At 42.0% G+C, this 20,785-nt stretch overlaps 1 protein-coding gene across 1 annotated transcript in view; it reads left to right on the forward strand.

Annotated features, from left to right (window-relative positions):
- The window catches only part of LOC126336642 (N-acetylglucosamine-6-sulfatase-like), a 119,044-nt gene extending 98,259 nt beyond the window's left edge, over positions 1-20,785 (forward strand). Inside the window, exons 8-9 of the mRNA XM_050000565.1 lie at positions 6,497-6,613; positions 20,467-20,785. Coding sequence (XP_049856522.1) covers positions 6,497-6,613; positions 20,467-20,622 — 273 coding nt within the window. The 3' untranslated portion in view covers positions 20,623-20,785. The remainder of the gene's footprint in view (positions 1-6,496; positions 6,614-20,466) is intronic.

Below are 20,785 nucleotides of genomic sequence, written 5' to 3' on the forward strand. Positions count from 1 at the left end.
AGACCAATGTTGAACCCTGACTGACTCAGATCATTCCTCCATCCATCTGTGATCCATCCATACTGCCCCCAAATCACCCCAATAACTTTCTTAACCTTGCCCAATCCTATGCCAACCTATTCATGGGCCATATAGAGGAATCCTTCCCAGACACCCAGAATCCTAAACACCTCACCTGGTTCAGATTCACTGATGATATCTTTGTGATCTGGATTGAGGGTGAAGATGCACTATCTACATTTCTTCAGAACCTCAACAGCTTCTCCCCAATTTGCTTCACCTGGTCCTACTCAACCCAACAAGCCACCTTACTAAATGTTGACCTCCACCTCAAAGATGCTACATCAGTACCTTTGTCCATATCAAACCTGCTAACCACTAGCAATACCACCACTATGACAGCTGCCACCCATTCCACACTAAAAAGTCCCTTCCAAACAGCCTAGTCACCCATGGTCATCACATCTGCAGTGACAAGTGGTCCCTCTCAAAATATACCGAGTATCTCACTGAAGCCTTCACAGACCTTGTACAAAAACAAATCTCCTATGCCTTATTAACTCCAAAGTCTCACTGTCCAGCTACAGAGAAGCATTCCCCTCATAGCTCAGTAGCATCAAGGACTAGAGCAACTGAATTAAATTCTCTGCCAGGGTTTTGACTACCTCTCGTCATGCCCTGAAATGAGAAATGTCCTGCCCACCATCACTCCCAACACTCCCACAGTGGTATTCCACAATTCACCGAACTTACGCAATACACTCATCCATCCTTACACAACTCCTGCTCCCAACCCTTTACCTCAGTGCTCATATCCCTGTAATAGACCTAGATGCCAGGCCTGTCCCATACATCCTCCCACTACCATCTACTCCAGTCTGGTCACAAACATCATCTATCACATCAAAGAGAGGGCTACCTGTGAAACCAGTCATGTGATCTACAAGCTAAGCTACAACCACTGTGCTGCATTCTATGTGGGCACGACAACCAACAACGAGCCTGTCAGCGTAAATGGCCACCGACAAACTGTAGCCAAGAAACAAGTGGACCACCCTGTTGCTGAGCACGCTGCCCAGCATGACATCGTTCATTTCAATGACTGCTTCACAGCCTGTGCCATATGGGTCCTTCCCATCAACACTAGCTTTATGAATTGTGCAGGCAGGAATTCTCCCTGCAATATATCCTACATTCCTGAAATCCTCCTGGCTTCAACTTTTGTTAGTAATTGTCCTCATCCGTCCAGCACTGTCCCTGTTTCCATTCCAGCACTACACAGCCCTTATTCCACCAATGCACCCAGTCTTTTTACTTCATCTCCCAGCCCTCTGTTTAAACTTCCAACTGCACCTAGCTGTCCTACCCTCTAACCATTTCTCACATTGACAGGGAACATGTACATCATCCTTATCAGTTGCATGAAGTTAGAGGAGACATTTACCCATATCCAACCAAAATATACCCAATATACTAATCAGGAACTATCAATCCACAACAAAAAGACTAAAGCTGTATGTGTACAAAGATCATGTGTTTAAGGACATCAAACCACTTAATTCACATGTAACTAAAGCATATGGAATTTATGATGAACCTTCTGATTATAATGCATGAAGCATCTTTTCACTACTGATGAGGCAGCCTTCCCTCTGTTCTGTTCAGTGAATAGCGTGGTAGAGCTTTTTGTAAGAATCAGTGGGTTGTTTAAGAATGTCAGGAACAGATCCAAGCAATAATCAATGTGATTAAAACCTTACTTTTCTGTGATGATAGTCACAGCAAATAATTTTCCTGATGCTACTTCCTAATTGCAAGAAATTCAGCTGAAAATAATTTTCCAATTGGATATGTGTTGCTGCACTGGTAGTAGCTTCCCAGATTCAAGGATGGAAAAGCAGACACAGCAGATTCATGGCATTTACCTCGTGTGTGACAAAAACTGTGGCTCAGCTCCAGGTCAGTAACATAGCAATAGGCACTTGGAATTTCAAACAATCAGACACAGTGTGTGTGTGTGTGAGGGTTTTTATATACACAGATTATCATTAAATTTTTACAATGTTTTATACTTACAATTCAGTTACTCCACGAGCCATAAAAATTGCTTCCCCAGTAATGGAATACAAGAAGCATATAGCATCCAGTTTTGGAGACTACAGAGATATCTCAATCTTAATTGGAAAACTGACATTGTAGAGTTAATAAAATGCTTTAGTTCATTTATGTTTTCAATATGTATGACTTAAAAAATTAGAAATCAGTTTATTCTGGATAACTGAATTCAACAGTGAAGTAAATAAATCCTTTTCCGACATTCAGCTTCCAGGTCTAATATTTTTGGAATATAGATACATCTATACTTCTCAAGCCACACTGTGCAATGTGACAGAAGGTACTTCATGCATGACAATCATTTCCCTTTCCTTTCTCCATTCACGAGTGGTATGAACACAAGTATCAATAAGCCTCTGTGTGAACTCTAATTTCTATGATTTTCTAGTAGTTGTCATTTCACAAGACTTGTCTGGAAGGCAGCAATACATGCTCAAGTTTTCTGGAAACACCCATCCTTGAAATTTTAACAGTAAATCTCTTTCAGTGATGCATAACAACACTCTTGTAGCACCTGCCGCTGGAGTTTGCTGAGCATCTCTGTAATGCTCTCATAATCACTACATTAATTCATGACAAAACACATCACTCTGTATTAGTCTCTCTCTCTCTCTTTCTCTTTCTCTCTCTCTCTCTCTCTCTCTCTCTCTCATGATCAATTACATTTCCTTTAGATTCTTTCAATGAATATCAGTCTGGTATCTGTTTTTCTTAAAACTAGTTTCACATTATCATTACACTTATGCCGCTTTAGTCAGTTACTCCTAGATATTTTTATGGTTGTTGTCATTTTCAGTGATGTTTCATCAATAGTGTAACCAAATAGTAATGGGTCTCTCTGGCAATTTATGTTCAATATGTTACATTTATTTGTGTTAATTGTCAACTGCCAGATCCCTCACCAATTGTCAGTCCTCTGAAGATCTTCCTGCATTTCGAAACAGCTTTCTGATGCTGAAACCTTTTTACAACCAACTGGATTGTCCACAAATTGCTTCAAGGAGCTTCTGATGTTATCTGCTAATCATTTACATATATTTTAAATAGTAATGGCCCTGTAATACTGCCCTGGAGTACTCCCACAGCTACTTTTACTTCTTTTGGTTTAATCCCACAGAGAATGATATGTTGATTTCTACTTGTGCTAGAGGGAAATTATAAGAAGTATTTTGAGGCATTTTGAAGCTTGGTTAACAACACAGAGTTTTACCTGGCATGATCCTCTTGGAGGTAGTCTGCTGTCCCTTCCTCTGAGCTTCGAACTGACTTACCTTTGCAGTTACAGGTGGGCTTACAGTTTAATGTGGACTTTGAACCAAGCCACGAGTCAACACTTTTCGCATCAATCAACATTGCGAGGCAGGAAAGAACTGATTGGAGAGAGATAAAACTCCTAAGATTGGCTAGGGATTGGACCAGAGATCTTTGGATCCATTGTCTGACATGTTTCTGCTGTGCCACAGCTGATATTGGTCTTAGAACATTTTTCAAAGACCTCTTTAAGAACCTTCACATTTTGACAAATGTTTCACAGTTCATATATTAGTTAATGTCCTTTATCATTTCCAACATTTCTCATTCTACGAAGACTACAGGTGCTTCAGACCAGGACAGATGAGAGTCGATATACATATATTTAACAATGTGCCTGAGCATTTTAAATTCTTTTGGATATATTAGTGGTATTTAAGATAGAATTGAACTGGAACTCATTTGCACCACTGAAATCTGTCGTTGCAGAAATTCTTAAAATTAATGTTTTAGGTTATAGTCATATCAGCATTAACAGTGTAATATTCATTAAGTCAACTTTTTGTTTTTTTCTTACATAAAATTCATATTCTCTATTTGTACATTGTCTCCTGGCCCATCTGTGAAATATGGTTCATGTGATTTGACATAATGTGATGTAAAACTCCTTTGTCTGGCTTGTCTTTACCTTTGGCGTCAACATTTATGTCAATATGCCACAGGCTCATAACATATTTGTTGTCTAGACACACTTTCTCACCAGATTACTCTCTATTATGGAACCAAATTATCTAATGATTTTTATGTCAGCAAGACAAACTGATGTTTAATTCCTCTTTGTTTTGTACCACATGAGCCATCTTGGAATACTGTGTCAGATTCTTATATATTGAGAGATCATCCTCAATTACTCCCAATGATATTAACTAACAGCAACTGCCACATTGTTTCCTTTCCTCTTTTTTGTTAGACTGTAGTATCCTGTCTGAATTCTAGTAATTAGTTTGTTTGAAACATGATTTAGGGAGACAGGGATAAATTTATGTCAAGGTGGCTGGAGAAAATTTGAGTGCCACTGCCTTAAAATAAAAGAAAGTGTTATCTGTGAGATGCTCAACTTGGTACAGCACCTTTACATTTTAACCGTTTCTTCTTAATGTCAAATGAACTCATTTTAAATCTTGCATATTTTTGGTGATTAAGAATCTTGTGATGAAAATCACTTTAGCTTAATTTCATTTAGTTATTATGAATTCTTACTTGTATCCCAATAAAGTTTTTGAGTGGATTCTGTTATCAACAGAAGCTAGTCAGGAATATGAATTACCTCAGTTGTCCATTGAGATGAGATTATTCTGCATATTTTCTAGACTAACTTTTTTCTATAACTTTGAACACATCTAAAATACTTCACACGTTTTTTATATAAAAATCAAGGCTCTCGGAAACTAAACTATGATAAATTATATACAAAAGAACAGCTAGTAATCTGCCTTATAGGATCTCTGTATACAAAATTTCAAACTATAGCTTTCCATTCACTTCCATTTTTGGTTCTGACAGCTGTACACCTGTGTTGGCTAACTCTAAAGGGTGAATAAGACATTGTTGAGTAAGAAATTGATTAAGGTGAGGAGAAACACTTTCAAGTGAGGTTTGGCACACACTTGATTCATGGTAGATACACCATGTGGTAGACTTGGTGTAGTGAGAAATGAATGATAATGTGTGAGTGAAGAGGGATGATCACAGATTTCAGATGGTCTAGGAAGTGGCTTTGGTTCAAGAAAATTCATATGCTGAGCAACCAAAGAAAAGATACATTCGTGGGTGTTTTTACATGAGCAGCTACAGCCAGGGATAGGTCACTAATTTTTAATTTCTCTGTTTATAACAATATTATGAAAACAATAGATCACTACTCACCATACAGAGGAAATGAGGAGTCATAGACAGGCACAATGAAAAGACCATTGTACATTCAGTTATAAAGACTGCCACACATTTTAGCTCATAACATTTTTGTTATTCCATCCTGGCCTTCCTATTGTTTGGTTTTGCCTGTCAACCTTTTATCTGTTTTTCCCCTGCAGTGAAATGAATGCAGCACTCCCTTCTCAGTACACATTGAGGCATTTATCTATTATATTATAAACACTCCACATCCCAGAGATTATCATCTATGATGAGCTCTATGGAACATTGAGAATGATTGGGCGGTGCCCTTATTTCACTGATCCTCTAGATGTCAGACCTACTTATCAAGCAATACGTCTGCTGTATTGCATATTTTATGAGCCTTTTTAGCTTTGAGCCTGGCTCCATAGCACAGTGGTCAGCATGTCTGGCTGCAACACAGAGGTCCAGGTTCAATTCCCAGTACTGCTAGGGATTTTTTCTTAGTGGGTGGACTGGTTACTGGGTACACTCAGCCTCATGAGGCCAACTGAAGAGATACTTGAATGAGAAATAGTGGCTCTGAGGTTAAGAAAGCCAACAGCAGCTGGGAGAGTGGTGTGTGACCCCATGTTCCTCCATACCACATCCAATGATGCCATTGGCAGTGGAAGACATGGCAGTCAATCAATCCTAATTTACCCATCTTGGACAGGATGCAGAGCTTCTTAACTTTGTATCTTCTCTTTAAGGGCCTTTTTTATCTACCTTAGTTTATTGCTCAAGAATTTAATTGGTTAAGTAAGCTATATGCTTCTACGATAGGCAAATATTAATCTGAGGATAATTTGGATGATACTTTAACTTAATACTACAGTGGAGCACTTGTTATGAGACTCAGTTATTGCATTAACTAACGGATCTGTCAGTCTCGGGTACATTTTGAATGAAAAACCACACATCACTGGTGCAATATTGTACAATATTATATATTACAATATTGTAGAATATTACACCAGCACCATGTCTATTTTAATTTATAGTAAGACTGGGTAATCTCGAAAATTGATGAGAAGAATAGGATTTATGACAATTATCGTCCATATTTAAAATTTTTGTCTCTGTAATGACATGAAAAGTCAGTATTTAAACAGGTATTGCCATTAATAATAGTATGTAATGTAAATAAATTTTCATATGCACCAAGGTACACAATTTTCTATAAATTTTGCAGTATTGCTCCGTCGATGGTTCTTGTAAATGCCAGGATTCACGTAACAACACTTATAGCTGTCTGCGGCGTATATCAGCTACAGAAAATATCCTGTACTGCCAGTTTGATGATGATGAGGTAAAGTACCCTTTTGCTTTGGTTTTATCCCCTACTTATTGTGCTTTGTAACCAAACAATGTTCATATGTTAACAAATAGACTGTAGCCACCTGAAATACAACTTATTCCATACCAAGGACCTCAACCTATTCCATCGTACATCCACCTACACAATATCCTTGTCCTCCTAGTCCATCCCTATGTCCCCCCACCCTTTCCCCTCCCACTCCCCACACATACACAGATGTCATTCCCAAGAGCATATACCTGGTGCAATTGTCCCATAGCTAACTGTGCTACAACTACTGCGCACATGAGGTTTTGACAACTTCCAGATGTTTAAACCCATTAATGGCCACCACCAAACTGGGACCAGCAGTAACATGCCATCACACTCGTGACCTCAGCTGCTCGTTCAGTGGCTCTACCATTTGGGTCCTTCTCGCATCGCATTCAGTAGCTGGGCACTGTCCTCTGCAACATCCTCTGGATCTGCAAATCCCTTAACCAAAGCCTCCACTGAATGAGATTTTCACTCTGCAGTGGAGTGTGCGCTGATATGAAACTTCCTGGCAGATTAAAACTGTGTGCCCGACCGAGACTCGAACTCGGGACCTTTGCCTTTCGCGGGCAAGTGCTCTACCAACTGAGCTACCGAAGCACGACTCACGTCCGGTACTCACAGCTTTACTTCTGCCAGTATCCGTCTCCTACCTTCCAAACTTTACAGAAGCTCTTCTGCGAACCTTGCAGAACTAGCACTCCTGAAAGAAAGGATACTGTGGAAACATCCCCTAGGCTGTGGCTAAGCCATGTCTCCACAGTATCCTTTCTTTCAGGAGTGCTAGTTCTGCAAGGTTTGCAGAAGAGCTTCTGTAAAGTTTGGAAGGTAGGAGACGGATACTGGCAGAAGTAAAGCTGTGAGTACCGGACATGAGTCGTGCTTCGGTAGCTTAGTTGGTAGAGCACTTGCCCGCTTAAAGGCAAAGGTCCCGAGTTCGAGTCTCGGTCGGGCACACAGTTTTAATCTGCCAGGAAGTTTCATATCAGCGCACACTCTGCTGCAGAGTGAAAATCTCATTCTGGAAACATCCCCCAGGCTGTGGCTAAGCCATGTCTCCACAGTATCCTTTCTTTCAGGAGTGCTAGTTCTGCAAGGTTCGCAGAAGAGCTTCTGTAAAGTTTGGAAGGTAGGAGATGGATACTGGCTGAAGTAAAGCTGTGAGTACCGGACGTGAGTCGTGCTTCGGTAGCTCAGTTGGTAGAGCATTTGCCCGCGAAAGGCAAAGGTCCCAAGTTCGAGTCTCTGTCGGGCACACAGTTTTAATCTGCCAGGAAGTTTCAAAGCCTCCACTGTTTGTGGGGGGTGGGAGTGGGGGAGAAGGAGGTAGAGAGGGAGGGAGGGAGGGAGAGAGGGTTGAAGGGAGGGAGGGAGGGAGGGAGGGAGGGAGGGAGGGAGGGAGAGAGGGAGGGAGGGATGGAGGGAGGGAGGGAGGGAGAACAAATGCTCGAACATCTGAGAGAGATTCTGGACCTGCCATTCATACCCACATGAACTGTTGTTAGATCTCAAGCTGCTAAACTTTATCATAAAAAAGTGACTCGTCTTATTCAGGATTGGCAGTAAGCCCGGAACAACATCATGTGGCTCTCTGTGAATTATATTACTTAAGGAAGGAAGAGTAGGGTTTCACATATACAATGACATTGAATTTATATGTATACTGTGTATTAGTTCTGATAAACTTTCATGCTGATATGCTTGGTGGATATTGCACAACATGCTGAGATAGTTCAGTTAATGGTTGTTAATGTAAATCACTTGAAACTTTGCAAAGTAAGATACTGACTTCAGTTCTGATGGACACACTCGTAGCCTCTGCTGGAAATATCACTTTGCCATGAAGAAAAATAATCCTGATCCCACTCCTAATGATCCAACTCCCCAAGACACTATCCAAATTGAACCCTGCCTGGAACAGTTCCATCCTCCATCACAGCGGGACCCACCTCCTCTTCCTCAAAATCACCCTCACCAAACCTTCCAGGAATTTCTCACTTCCAGCCTTGCCTCTCAATCTTTCTTGAAAAACCTTAGTCTTACTCCCAACATCACCACAGCCGAAGCCCAATCTATCTGTGATCTGAAAGCTGACCGATCCATCATCATTCTTCCGGCTGACAAGGGTTCCACGACCGTGCTACTTGATCGTCGGGAGTATGTGGTTGAGGGACTGCGTCAGCTTTCAGACAACTCTACATACAAAGTTTGCAAAGGTAATCCCATTCCTGAGGTCCAGGCGGAGCTTCAAGGAATCCTCAGAACCTTAGGCCCCCTACAAAACCTTTCACCTGACTCCATCAAACTCCTCACCCCACCGACACCTCGCACTCCTACCTTCTACCTACTTCCTAAAATTCACAAACCCAAACATCCTGGCCGCCCCATTGTAGCTGGTTACCAAGCCCCCACAGAACGTATCTCTGCCTACGTAGATCAACACCTTCAACCCATTACATGCAGTCTCCCATCCTTCATCAAAGAAACCAACCACTTTCTCGAACTCCTGGAATCCTTACCCAGTCTGTTACCCCCGGAAACCATCCTTGTAACCATTGATGCCACTTCCCTATACACAAATATCCCGCATGTCCAGGGTCTCGCTGCAATGGAGCACTTCCTTTCACGCCGATCACCTGCCACCCTACCTAAAACCTCTTTCCTCGTCACCTTAGCCAGCTTCATCCTGACCCACAGCTTCTTCACTTTTGAAGGCCAGACATACCAACAATTAAAGGGAACAGCCATGGGTGCCAGGATGGCCCCCTCGTATGCCAACCTATTTATGGGTCGCTTACAGGAAGCCTTCTTGGTTACCCAAGCCTGCCAACCCAAAGTTTGGTACAGATTTATTGATGACATCTTCATGATCTGGACGCACAGTGAAGAACAACTCCTGAATTTCCTCTCCAACCTCAACTCCTTTGGTTCCATCAGATTCACCTGGTCCTACTCCAAATCCCATGCCAGTTTCCTTGACGTTGACCTCCATCTGTCCAATGGCCAGCTTCACACATCCGTCCACATCAAACCCACCAACAAGCAACAGTACCTCCATTATGACAACTGCCACCCATTCCATATCAAACGGTCCCTTCCCTACAGCCTAGGCCTTCGTGGCAAATGAATCTGCTCCAGTCCTGAATCCCTGAACCATTACACCAACAACCTGAAAACAGCTTTCGCATCCCGCAACTACCCTCCCGACCTGGTACAGAAGCAAATAACCAGAGACACTTCCTCATCCCCTCAAACCCAGAACCTCTCACAGAAGAACCCTAAAAGTGCCCCACTTGTGACAGGATACTTCCCAGGACTGGATCAGACCTTGAATGTGGCTCTCCAGCAGGGATACGACCTCCTAAAATCCTGCCCTGAAATGAGATCCATCCTTCATGAAATCCTCCCCACTCCACCAAGAGTGTCTTTCCGCCGTCCACCTAACCTTCGTAACCTCTTGGTTCATCCCTATGAAATCCCCAAACCACCTTCCCTACCCTCTGGCTCCTACCCTTGTAACCGTCCCCGGTGTAAAACCTGTCCTATGCACCCTCCCACCACCACCTACTCCAGTCCTGTAACCCGGAAGGTGTACACGATCAAAGGCAGAGCCACGTGTGAAAGCACCCACGTGATTTACCAAATGACCTGCCTACACTGTGACGCTTTCTATGTGGGAATGACCAGCAACAAACTGTCCATTCGCATGAATGGACACAGGCAGACAGTGTTTGTTGGTAATGAGGGTCACCCTGTGGCTAAACATGCCTTGGTGCACGGCCAGCACATCTTCGCACAGTGTTACACCGTCCGGGTTATCTGGATACTTCCCACCAACACCAACCTATCCGAACTCCGGAGATGGGAACTTACCCTTCACTATATCCTCTCTTCTCGATATCCGCCAGGCCTCAACCTCCGCTAATTTCAAGTTGCCGCCGTTCATACCTCACCTGTCTTTCAACAACTTCTTTGCCTCTGTACTTCCGCCTCGACTGACATCTCTGCCCGAACTCTTTGCCTTTATAAATGTCTGGCTAGGATGTGTGGCTGCTGTGTACGGACGCAGGAGGAGCTGGCCACTCTTCGCGAACAGCTGAGCGTGTTGATGGCCGCGGTCAGCCGTCTTCAGGCTGCTGCCTCGGAGTGTAGCGGCAGTGGGGAGTCTGGTGCGTCGCATGGTGCACCCCAGGTGTTAGATGCTTCACCCACTGTCCCTGCTGTCGAGACATCTTCGCGGGTACCGGGCACGGTTGGGCCACCCTCTCCCCAAGGGGAGTGGTGGGTTCAGCGGCGTTCGCGGCGCACGAGGCGGAGGGTCAATGTGGAGGCTGGCCGTGTGGCATCGCCCTCTCTGCCTGTGAGTGGACATGTGGATGCTCCTTCAGCAAGGTCCGAGCAGGCACACGGGGGGAGGGGTTTATTAGTTATTGGGAGCTCCAACGTTAGGCGGGTGATGGAGCCCCTTAGGGAAATAGCGGAAAGGTCGGGGAAGAAGGCCAGTGTTCACTCTGTCTGCTTGCCGGGGGGTCTCATCCGAGATGTGGAGGAGGCCCTAACGGTAGCGATAGAGAGCACTGGGTGCACCCGACTGCAAATTGTTGCTCATGTCGGCACCAATGACTCTTGCCGTCTGGGTTCAGAGGTCATCCTCAGTTCGTACAGGCAGTTGGCGGAGTTGGTGAAAGTGGAAAGCCTTGCTTGCGGGGTGGAATCAGAGCTAACTATTTGTAGTATCGTTCCGAGAACCGATCGCGGTCCTCTGGTTTGGAGCCGAGTGGAAGGCTTAAACCAGAGGCTCAGACGATTCTGCGGAGAGCTGGGGTGCAAATTTCTCGACCTCCGCTATCGGGTGGAGAAATGTAGGGTCCCCCTGAATAGGTCAGGCGTGCACTACACGCCGGAAGCGGCTACGAGGGTAGCGGAGTACGTGTGGAGTGCACATGGGTTTTTTTTAGGTTAGAGAATTCCCTCCCTAGGCCCGACAAGACGCCTCCTGAGACGCGGCAAGGCAGGAGTAGGCAAAATGCAACAAGGAATAACAATATTAATGTGCTAATAGTAAACTGCAGGAGCGTCTATAGAAAGGTCCCAGAACTGCTCTCATTAATAAACGGTCACAACGCCCATATAGTACTAGGAACAGAAAGTTGGCTGAAACCAGACGTAAACAGTAATGAAAAACTAAACTCTGATTGGAATGTATACCGCAGAGATAGGCTGGACAGTGAAGGGGGAGGCGTGTTTATAGCGATAAGAAGTGCAATAGTATCGAAGGAAATTGACGGAGATTCGAATTGTGAAATGATTTGGGTGAAGTTCACGGTTAAAGCAGGCTCAGACATGGTAATTGGATGTCTCTATAGGCCCCCGGGCTCAGCAGCTGTTGTGGCTCAGCACCTGAAAAATAATTTGGAAAATATTTCGAGTAGATTTCCCCACTATGTTATAGTTCTGGGTGGAGATTTTAATTTGCCGGATATAGACTGGGAGACTCAAACGTTCATAACGGGTGGAAGGGACAAAGAATCCAGTGAAATATTTTTAAGTGCTTTATCTGAAAACTACCTTGAGCAGTTAAACAGAAAACCGACTCGTGGCGATAATATATTAGACCTTCTGGTGACAAACAGACCCGAACTATTTGAATCAGTTAATGCAGAACAGGGAATCAGCGATCATAAAGCGGTTACTGCGTCGATGATTTCAGCCGTAAATAGAAATATTAAAAAAGGTAGGAAGATTTTTCTGTTTAGCAAAAGTGACAAAAAGCAGATTACAGAGTACCTGACGGCTCAACACAAAAGTTTTGTCTCAAGTGCAGATAGTGTTGAGGATCAGTGGACAAAGTTCAAAACCATGGAACAATATGCGTTAGATGAGTATGTGCCAAGCAAGATCGAAAGAGATGGGAAAGAGCCACCGTGGTACAACAACCGAGTTAGAAAACTGCTGCGGAAGCAAAGGGAACTTCACAGCAAACATAAACATAGCCAAAGCCTTGCAGACAAACAAAAATTACGCGAAGCGAAATGTAGTGTGAGGAGGGCTATGCGAGCGGCTTTCAATGAATTCGAAAGTAAAGTTCTATGTACTGACTTGGCAGAAAATCCTATCAAATTTTGGTTCTATGTCAAAGCGGTAGGTGGATCAAAACAAAATGTCCAGACACTCTGTGACCAAAATGGTACTGAAACAGAGGATGACAGACTAAAGGCCGAATTACTAAATGTCTTCTTCCAAAGCTGTTTCACAGAGGAAGACTGCACTGTGCTTCCTTCTCTAGATTGTCGCACAGTTGACAAAATGGTAGATATCGAAGTAGACGACAGAGGGATAGAGAAACAATTAAAATCGCTCAAAAGAGGAAAGGCTGCTGGTCCTGATGGGATACCAGTTCGATTTTACACAGAGTACGCGAAGGAACTTGCCCCCCTTCTTGCAGCGGTGTACCGTAGGTCTCTAGAAGAGCGAAGCGTTCCAAAGGATTGGAAAAGGGCACAGGTCATCCCCGTTCTCAAGAAGGGACGTCGAACAGATGTGCAGAACTATAGACCTATATCTCTAACGTCGATCAGTTGTAGAATTTTGGAACACGTATTATGTTCGAGTATAATGTCTTTTCTGGAGACTAGAAATCTACTCTGTAGGAATCAGCATGGGTTTCGAAAAAGACGATCGTGTGAAACCCAGCTCGCGCTATTCGTCCACGAGACTCAGAGGGCCTTAGACACGGGTTCACAGGTAGATGCCGTGTTTCTTGACTTCCGCAAGGCGTTTGACACAGTTCCCCACAGTCGTTTAATGAACAAAGTAAGAGCATACGGACTATCAGATCAATTGTGTGATTGGATTGAGGAGTTCCTAGATAACAGAACGCAGCACGTCATTCTCAATGGAGAGAAGTCTTCCGAAGTAAGAGTGATTTCAGGTGTGCCGCAGGGGAGTGTCATAGGACCGTTGCTATTCACAATATACATAAATGACCTGGTGGATGACATCGGAAGTTCACTGAGGCTTTTTGCAGATGATGCTGTGGTGTATCGAGAGGTTGCAACAATGGAAAATTGTACTGAAATGCAGGAGGATCTGCAGCGAATTGACGCATGGTGCACGGAATGGCAATTGAATCTCAATGTAGCGAAGTGTAATGTGATGCGAATACATAGAAAGATATGTCCCTTATCATTTAGCTACAAAATAGCAGGTCAGCAACCGGAAGCAGTTAATTCCATAAATTATCTGGGAGTACGCATTAGGAGTGATTTAAAATGGAATGATCATATAAAGTTGATCGTCGGTAAAGCAGATGCCAGACTGAGATTCATTGGAAGAATCCTAAGGAAATGCAATCCGACAACAAAGGAAGTAGGTTACAGTACGCTTGTTCGCCCAATGCTTGAATACTGCTCAGCAGTGTGGGATCCGCACCAGGTAGGGTTGATAGAAGAGATAGAGAAGATCCAACGGAGAGCAGCGCGCTTCGTTACAGGATCATTTAGTAATTGCGAAAGCGTTACGGAGATGATAGATAAACTCCAGTGGAAGACTCTGCAGGAGAGACGCTCAGTAGCTCGGTACGGGCTTTTGTTAAAGTTTCGAGAACATACCTTCACCGAAGGGTCAAGCAGTATATTGCTCCCTCCTACGTATATCTCGCAAAGAGACCATGAGGATAAAATCAGAGAGATTAGAGCCCAAACAGAAGCATACCGACAATCCTTCTTTCCACGTACAATACGAGACTGGAATAGAAGGGAGAACCGATAGAGGTACTCAGGGTATCCTCTGCCACACACCGTCAGGTGGCTTGCGGAGTACGAATGTAGATGTAGATGTAGATGTGTATGTCCGGATGGATATGTGGGTGTGCGAGTGTACACCTGTCCTTTTTTCCCCCTAAGGTAAGTCTTTCCGCTCCTGGGATTGGAATGACTCCTCACCCTCTCCCTTAAAACCCACATCCTTTTGTGTTTCTCTCTCCTTCCCTCTTTTTCTGAAGAAGCAACCGTCAGTTGCGAAAGCTAGAAATTCTGTGTGTGTGTTTGTGTGTTTTATTTATTGTGCCTGTCTACCGGCGCTTTCCCACTTGGTAAGTCTTGGAATCTTTGTTTTTAATATATTTTTCTCATGTGGAAGTTTCTTTCATTCCAGAAGGCTGCAGGTCATCCATATAAGTATATAGTTCTGGCAATACCAGCCATGACCTTCCTCTTCTGTGCGGATGCACACATATTACCCATACCCTTACGGGACTTGGTAAGAATGTCTTCCATGAGTAATGAGTGTGTTGGGTAGGGACACTACAAATGTAGTGTGTGGACATATAAGGTGAGAATGTGTGTCTCACGGGAGGTGTGCACGAGATAGGCCCTGCAGTTGCACTATCCTCTGTGCCGTCAGTGTCTCAGATGGATAGAGCATCTGCCATATAAGCTGGAGATCCCGGGTTCGAGTCCAGGTCGGGGCACACATTTTCACCTGTCCCTGTTCATATGTATCAATGCCTGTCAGCAGCTGAAGGTATTAATATATAATTCTAATTTCATATCACAATACTGTTTGGCAAAATAAGAAAGGTGTACTGTTACACTTTGTTATCAGTTGTGTTCCTTGTGACCTGAAAATGACAAGATATTTTCTATTTTTCTTTCATTTCAGACTGGAAATCGCTATTTCATATTGGAATTTTAGGGTGTTACCATTTTTGGCACTGTTATCTTACTGTATTAGACGTATCAAGACACATATTTTCTTCACTGATGCTGTTTAACTAGTATATGCAGATTTTATTTTGTTCATCATGAAAACAAAAAGCTTATGATATCAGCTACTGTGCTGTTATATGTATCATATTCTTCAGCTTCTGCTGTTGTCTTCAAACCGAAAACTGGTTGGACGTAGCCTTCCCTGCTACTCTATCATAGAAACCTTTTCATTTCTGAATAACAACTGTAACCCACATCCATTTAAACCTGATTACTGTGGTTGTTTCTTGGTTTCCCTCTGAATTTTCAATCGCCACACTGCCCTCTCACACTAAGTTCCTTCATGTCTCAGAATGTGTCCTATCAACTGATCCCTTCTTTTAGTCAAATGATGCCCCAAATTTCTTTTCTCCCCAATTTTATGTCCTGTTCATGCAGCCATTGAACTTCAGTAATCCCCACTACATGTAACTTCAACTTTTATCTATACATCTACATCATACTCTATAAGTCACCGAATGGAGTGTGGCAGAGGGTGCTTTCAGTACCACCATCTGATCCCTCCAACCCTGTTCCACTCGTTAATAGTGCTTGAGAAGAACGACTGTTGGTAAGCCTCTGTATTGGCTCTAATTTCTCGAATTTCCTGCTTGTGGTCAATACACGAGATATATGTGGGGGAGGGGGCAGGGGGGGGGGGGAGTAATATGTTGTCTTACTCCTCCTGAAAAGTGCTGTCCCGAAATTTCAGCAGCAAATCTCTCTGTGATGCACAATGACTCTCTTGTAAAGTCTGCCAGTGGAGTTTGTTTAGCATCTCTGTAACGCTCTCTCGCCTGCTAAATGATCCTGTGATAAAACGCGCCTCTCTTTGTTGTATCTTCTCTATCTCCTCTATCAGTCCTGAAAGGGATCCCAGATAGATGAACAATACTCAAGAATCTGGCAAACAAGTGCCTTATAAGCCACTTCTTTTGTGGATGAGTTACATTTCCTTAAGATTCTTCTGATGAATCTGAGTCTTGTGTCTGATTTTCCCACTATCTGTTTTATATGGTCATTCCACTTAAGGTCGCTCTGGATAGTGACACCTAGATATTTTATGGCACACATTGTCTCCAGCTGTTTTGTCATCAATAGTGTAGCCATACAGTAGTGGATTTCTTTCCCTATGAATGCGCAATATGTTACATTTATTTATGTTCAGGGTCAACTCCCAGAGTCTGCACCATTCATCAATTCTCTGCAGGTCATTCTGCAAATTCTTACTATCTTCTGGCATTTGCTACATTTGTATAGAGAACTGCATCTGCAAATAGCCTTAAAGAGCATCTGACGCTTTCTACTAGATCATTAACACATATTGTGAACAGCAACGGTCCTATCACACTTCGACGTGGTACTCCGAATATTACTTTTACATCTGTCAATTTAGTTCTGTTAAGAGTGGTGTGATGAGCTCTATCTGCAAGAAAGTCTTGAATTCAATCGCAGGTCTGCTCCGATACTCCATAAGCTCGTATTTTTTCCCTTAAATGGCGATGCAGGAGGGTGTCAAATGCCTTACTGAAATTGAGGAACATGGCATGAGTTGAGCACCATTGTCCTCTTCACTGTGGATCTCGTGGAGGAACAGAGTGAGCTAAGTTTCGCAGGATCTCTGTTTGCGTAATCCATGTTGGTTTTTATAGAGGAGCTGTTCATTTTCCAAGAACGTCATAATTCTTGAGCATAAAACATGTTCCATAATTCTACAACAGATTGACATCATTGATATAGGTCTATAATTGTGTGGATCTGTCTTACGGCCTCTCTTAAAAATGAGAATGACCTGCACTTTTTTTTTCCAAGTGTTAGGTACCATTTGTTGCTAATGCGATCTATGATAAATTACTGCTAGAAGGGGAGTAAGTTCTTTTGCATAATCTTTATAGGATCTTATAGGTATCTCATCTGGTCCTGAAGCCTTTCCACTACTAAGCGATTGTAGCTGCATTGAAATTCCGCTATCGATTATCTCAATATCTGCAATTTTGATGTTCGCACAACAATTGAAAGGAGGGGCAGTGTTACAATCTTCCGTGGTGAAACAACTTTGGGAAACCGAATTCAGTGTTTTGGCCCTCTCTCTGTTATCTTCTGTTTTGATGCCGGTGTGGTTGCTGAGAGAATGAATAGATGATTTTGACCCACTTACTGATTTTACATATGACCAAAATCTCTTAAGGTTTTTACTCAGGTCGGTTGACAACATCTTAACTTTCGAAATCATTGAACGCTTCTCTCATTGCTCTCCTTTTGCTTATTTTCACTTTGTTCAGTTTTTGTTTGTTCAGCTAGGTTTTTACTTCTCACAAATCTGACATGAAGTGCTCTTTGTTTGTGTAGCGCTTTTCTAAGATGGCTATTAAATCATGGTGGAGCTTTTCATCCATTAAAAACTTACTCGGAACATACTTGTCTAGGGCATATTGAATGATGCATTTGAAAATTTTCCATTTGTTCTCCACATCTTCATCCTCATCACCGAATATTTGATGCTGACTGCTGAGATATTCTGAAATTTGTATCCTGTCACCCTTACTGAGCAAATATGTCTTCCTACCTTTCTTAACATTCCTTTTAGGACCTGTCGTCATAGATGCTGTCACAGCCTTACGATCATTGATACCTTCCTCTGCATTAACTGATTCAGTAAGTTCAGGTCTGTTTGTTGCCAAAAGGTTCAAGATGTTACCATCACGAGTTGGTTCTCTAACTATCTACTCAAGGTAATTTACATCCAGAACAAGGCCACACGATTCCCTGTCTGTGGCACCAGTTTTGATGCCATAACACTTCCAATCTATACCTGGCAAGTTGAAGTCACCCTCTACTACAACGGCATGCTCAGGAAAATTACTAATGATATTCTGCAAGCTCTGTCTGAAGCATTCTACAACTGCAGATCCTGACCCAGGTGGTCTATAAAAGCATCCGATCACCATTTTTGACCATTCTTTGATACTCAATTTCATCCAGATTAATTCACATTCAGAATCCGTGATAACCTTGCTAGATTTTATCAATTTCTTTACTGCAATAAACACGCCACCATTGGTGACTAACCTATCCCTACGATAAACATTCCCATCTGAACTTAGGATTTCGTTGTCATTGACGTCTCACTTCAACCAGCTTTCTGTTCCCAATACTATCTGTGCATTATAACCTTCAATAAGTGATACAAATTCTGGGACCTTTCCTTGGATGCTCCTGCAATTTACTAAAATCATAATAATCTTTTCTATCTCTGAACTGTGAGGACCAAGACTCTCTGAGGTTGCTGTGGCCGATTTTACAGGCAAAACGTGTTTGCTCTCAAGGGAGGGGTCCTCTAACCTAAAAAAACCCCATGTGCACACCACATGTACTCAACTAGTGTAGTAGCTGCTTCCTGCATACTTGACCTATTAAGGGGAACCCTACAATTCTGCTCCTGATAGCAGAGGTCATGAAATTTTCATCCAATACTGTCACAAGGCTTCTGAGCCCCTGAGGCTCATTTAAATTAATGTCAAATTATCACGTCTTTTTATACAGAAATACCTAAGCAAATTTCATATGAAAGTCCAGAATATGTTGTCAGGTCAAAAAAAAAAAAAAAAAATATTCAGGCAGAATAACAAACAAATCACTGAAGATAGTACATAGAGTGATGAACCATGAATATGTAAAAGGAGAATAAATTAATTATGCTTTGCATGGGATGGGAATTTTCAATTTTTCTTTACAAGCCTATAAATTAATAAGACCTACTGTATGCAGAGGTGACTGTTTTCAACCCATTCCAGACAACAGATATTTAAATCCACTATCCTACTTATGCCTACTCTGAGAAGTTAAATTTTGTCACATTCTGTATGCATTTATGCATCCTCGATCTTAGCCAATTAACTTTGCAACATTGCAGTTTTTATTCATTATTATACACCATACACTCTACATTTATATTTATTGTTTCCATATCACTTGATATCAATTCTGTTTTTCCACATCCTGTCATAATTATCAGTGATTGTAACTGTAATAACAGTATACAAATGAACACTTTTAAAGTCACTATTAAATATCCTATGTAACATTGACTTCAAATTCTATCAATACACCATTGTGCTTATACTGCTCATTCACTACACAAAGATATTTTGTGATTGACCAGAACTGAAGATTGTTCACATTGTTTTGTTCACCACCTTTGTGACTGTAAACATCTTCAAGACTGGTGCTAAGGTGTCACTTTACAACACTGTTGCATTTGTCACAGGAGTGGGATTAGTTAACTCTTCCATGAGTTCCACATTAGTACAGTCTAAAATTATGAAATCCAGATATAAATTAATAACCGACATTTATTTGTAGTAATTTCTGGTCTGCAATAAAAGACAAGGTAGATGCTGCTTGCATATTCCACTAAAATTAAATGAAATAATTATTGATTGATGCCACAGCATTAGACATTTTACTTTGTCTACATGAAAGGACCTAACAATAGCAAATACACTACATGCAAATCCACATTCCTGTTCTGACCTTTCACACCTCTGTGCTCTCACACTCTCATTATGGTTGCAGGTTACATTATTACAATGTCACTCACAACAATGCCTAGCTTTTAACATCATTCATTAATGATTGTTCAAAATTAAGCCTTCACACAAAGCGTATACTAGCAATGCATGAGCACTGAAACCTCATAGCTTTCATAAACATCTGGTTATGTATGCATGGAATGCCTTTTGTTTTTATTTTCATTTAGTAAACAAGTGAGTACTTACTGTGCATGTGCGTAAATAATCTAAATACGATGATTTAAAAACTGGTAAACAGAACCCACCTCATCCAACAGTGAATGAAACAAATCAAAATGCTACTATTTTTTCTATATTCCCAACATGTACAAATAACATGAGAAAATATGTATGAGCTATCTTAACTGTACTATTTATAGCTGTCTTTGAGGAAACTTGAACACTTAATAGATTACTGCAGAAAGTTTTTATTTTCCATATTGCCTATGATATGAAGAGTTCACAATCTGATTTATTTTTATTTGGTTTTCAGGCTTTCAAAGAAGCATATGACATCAATGCAGACCCAGATCAATTAAACAACTTAGCATACCAGCTGAGTGCAGATGTAGTGAGTGAATATGAAAGTACACTGCAGTACATGTCCACATGTGCAGGAGCAGCATGCAACAGTCCACCAAAACAATGAAAGTGCTGCACATTTGTAGAATGATGTGCAAAATAAATACAATTTTTTACGTAATAATAAATTTCACCTAATAACAGAACAGAAAAAGAAGGAAGGAATATTAGGGTTTAACATCCCATCAAAAATGAGGTCACTAGATATAGAGCAAAAGCTCGGAGTTTGT

This window comes from Schistocerca gregaria, chromosome 2, assembly GCF_023897955.1.
Source record: "Schistocerca gregaria isolate iqSchGreg1 chromosome 2, iqSchGreg1.2, whole genome shotgun sequence".
Lineage (NCBI taxonomy): Eukaryota > Metazoa > Arthropoda > Insecta > Orthoptera > Acrididae > Schistocerca > Schistocerca gregaria.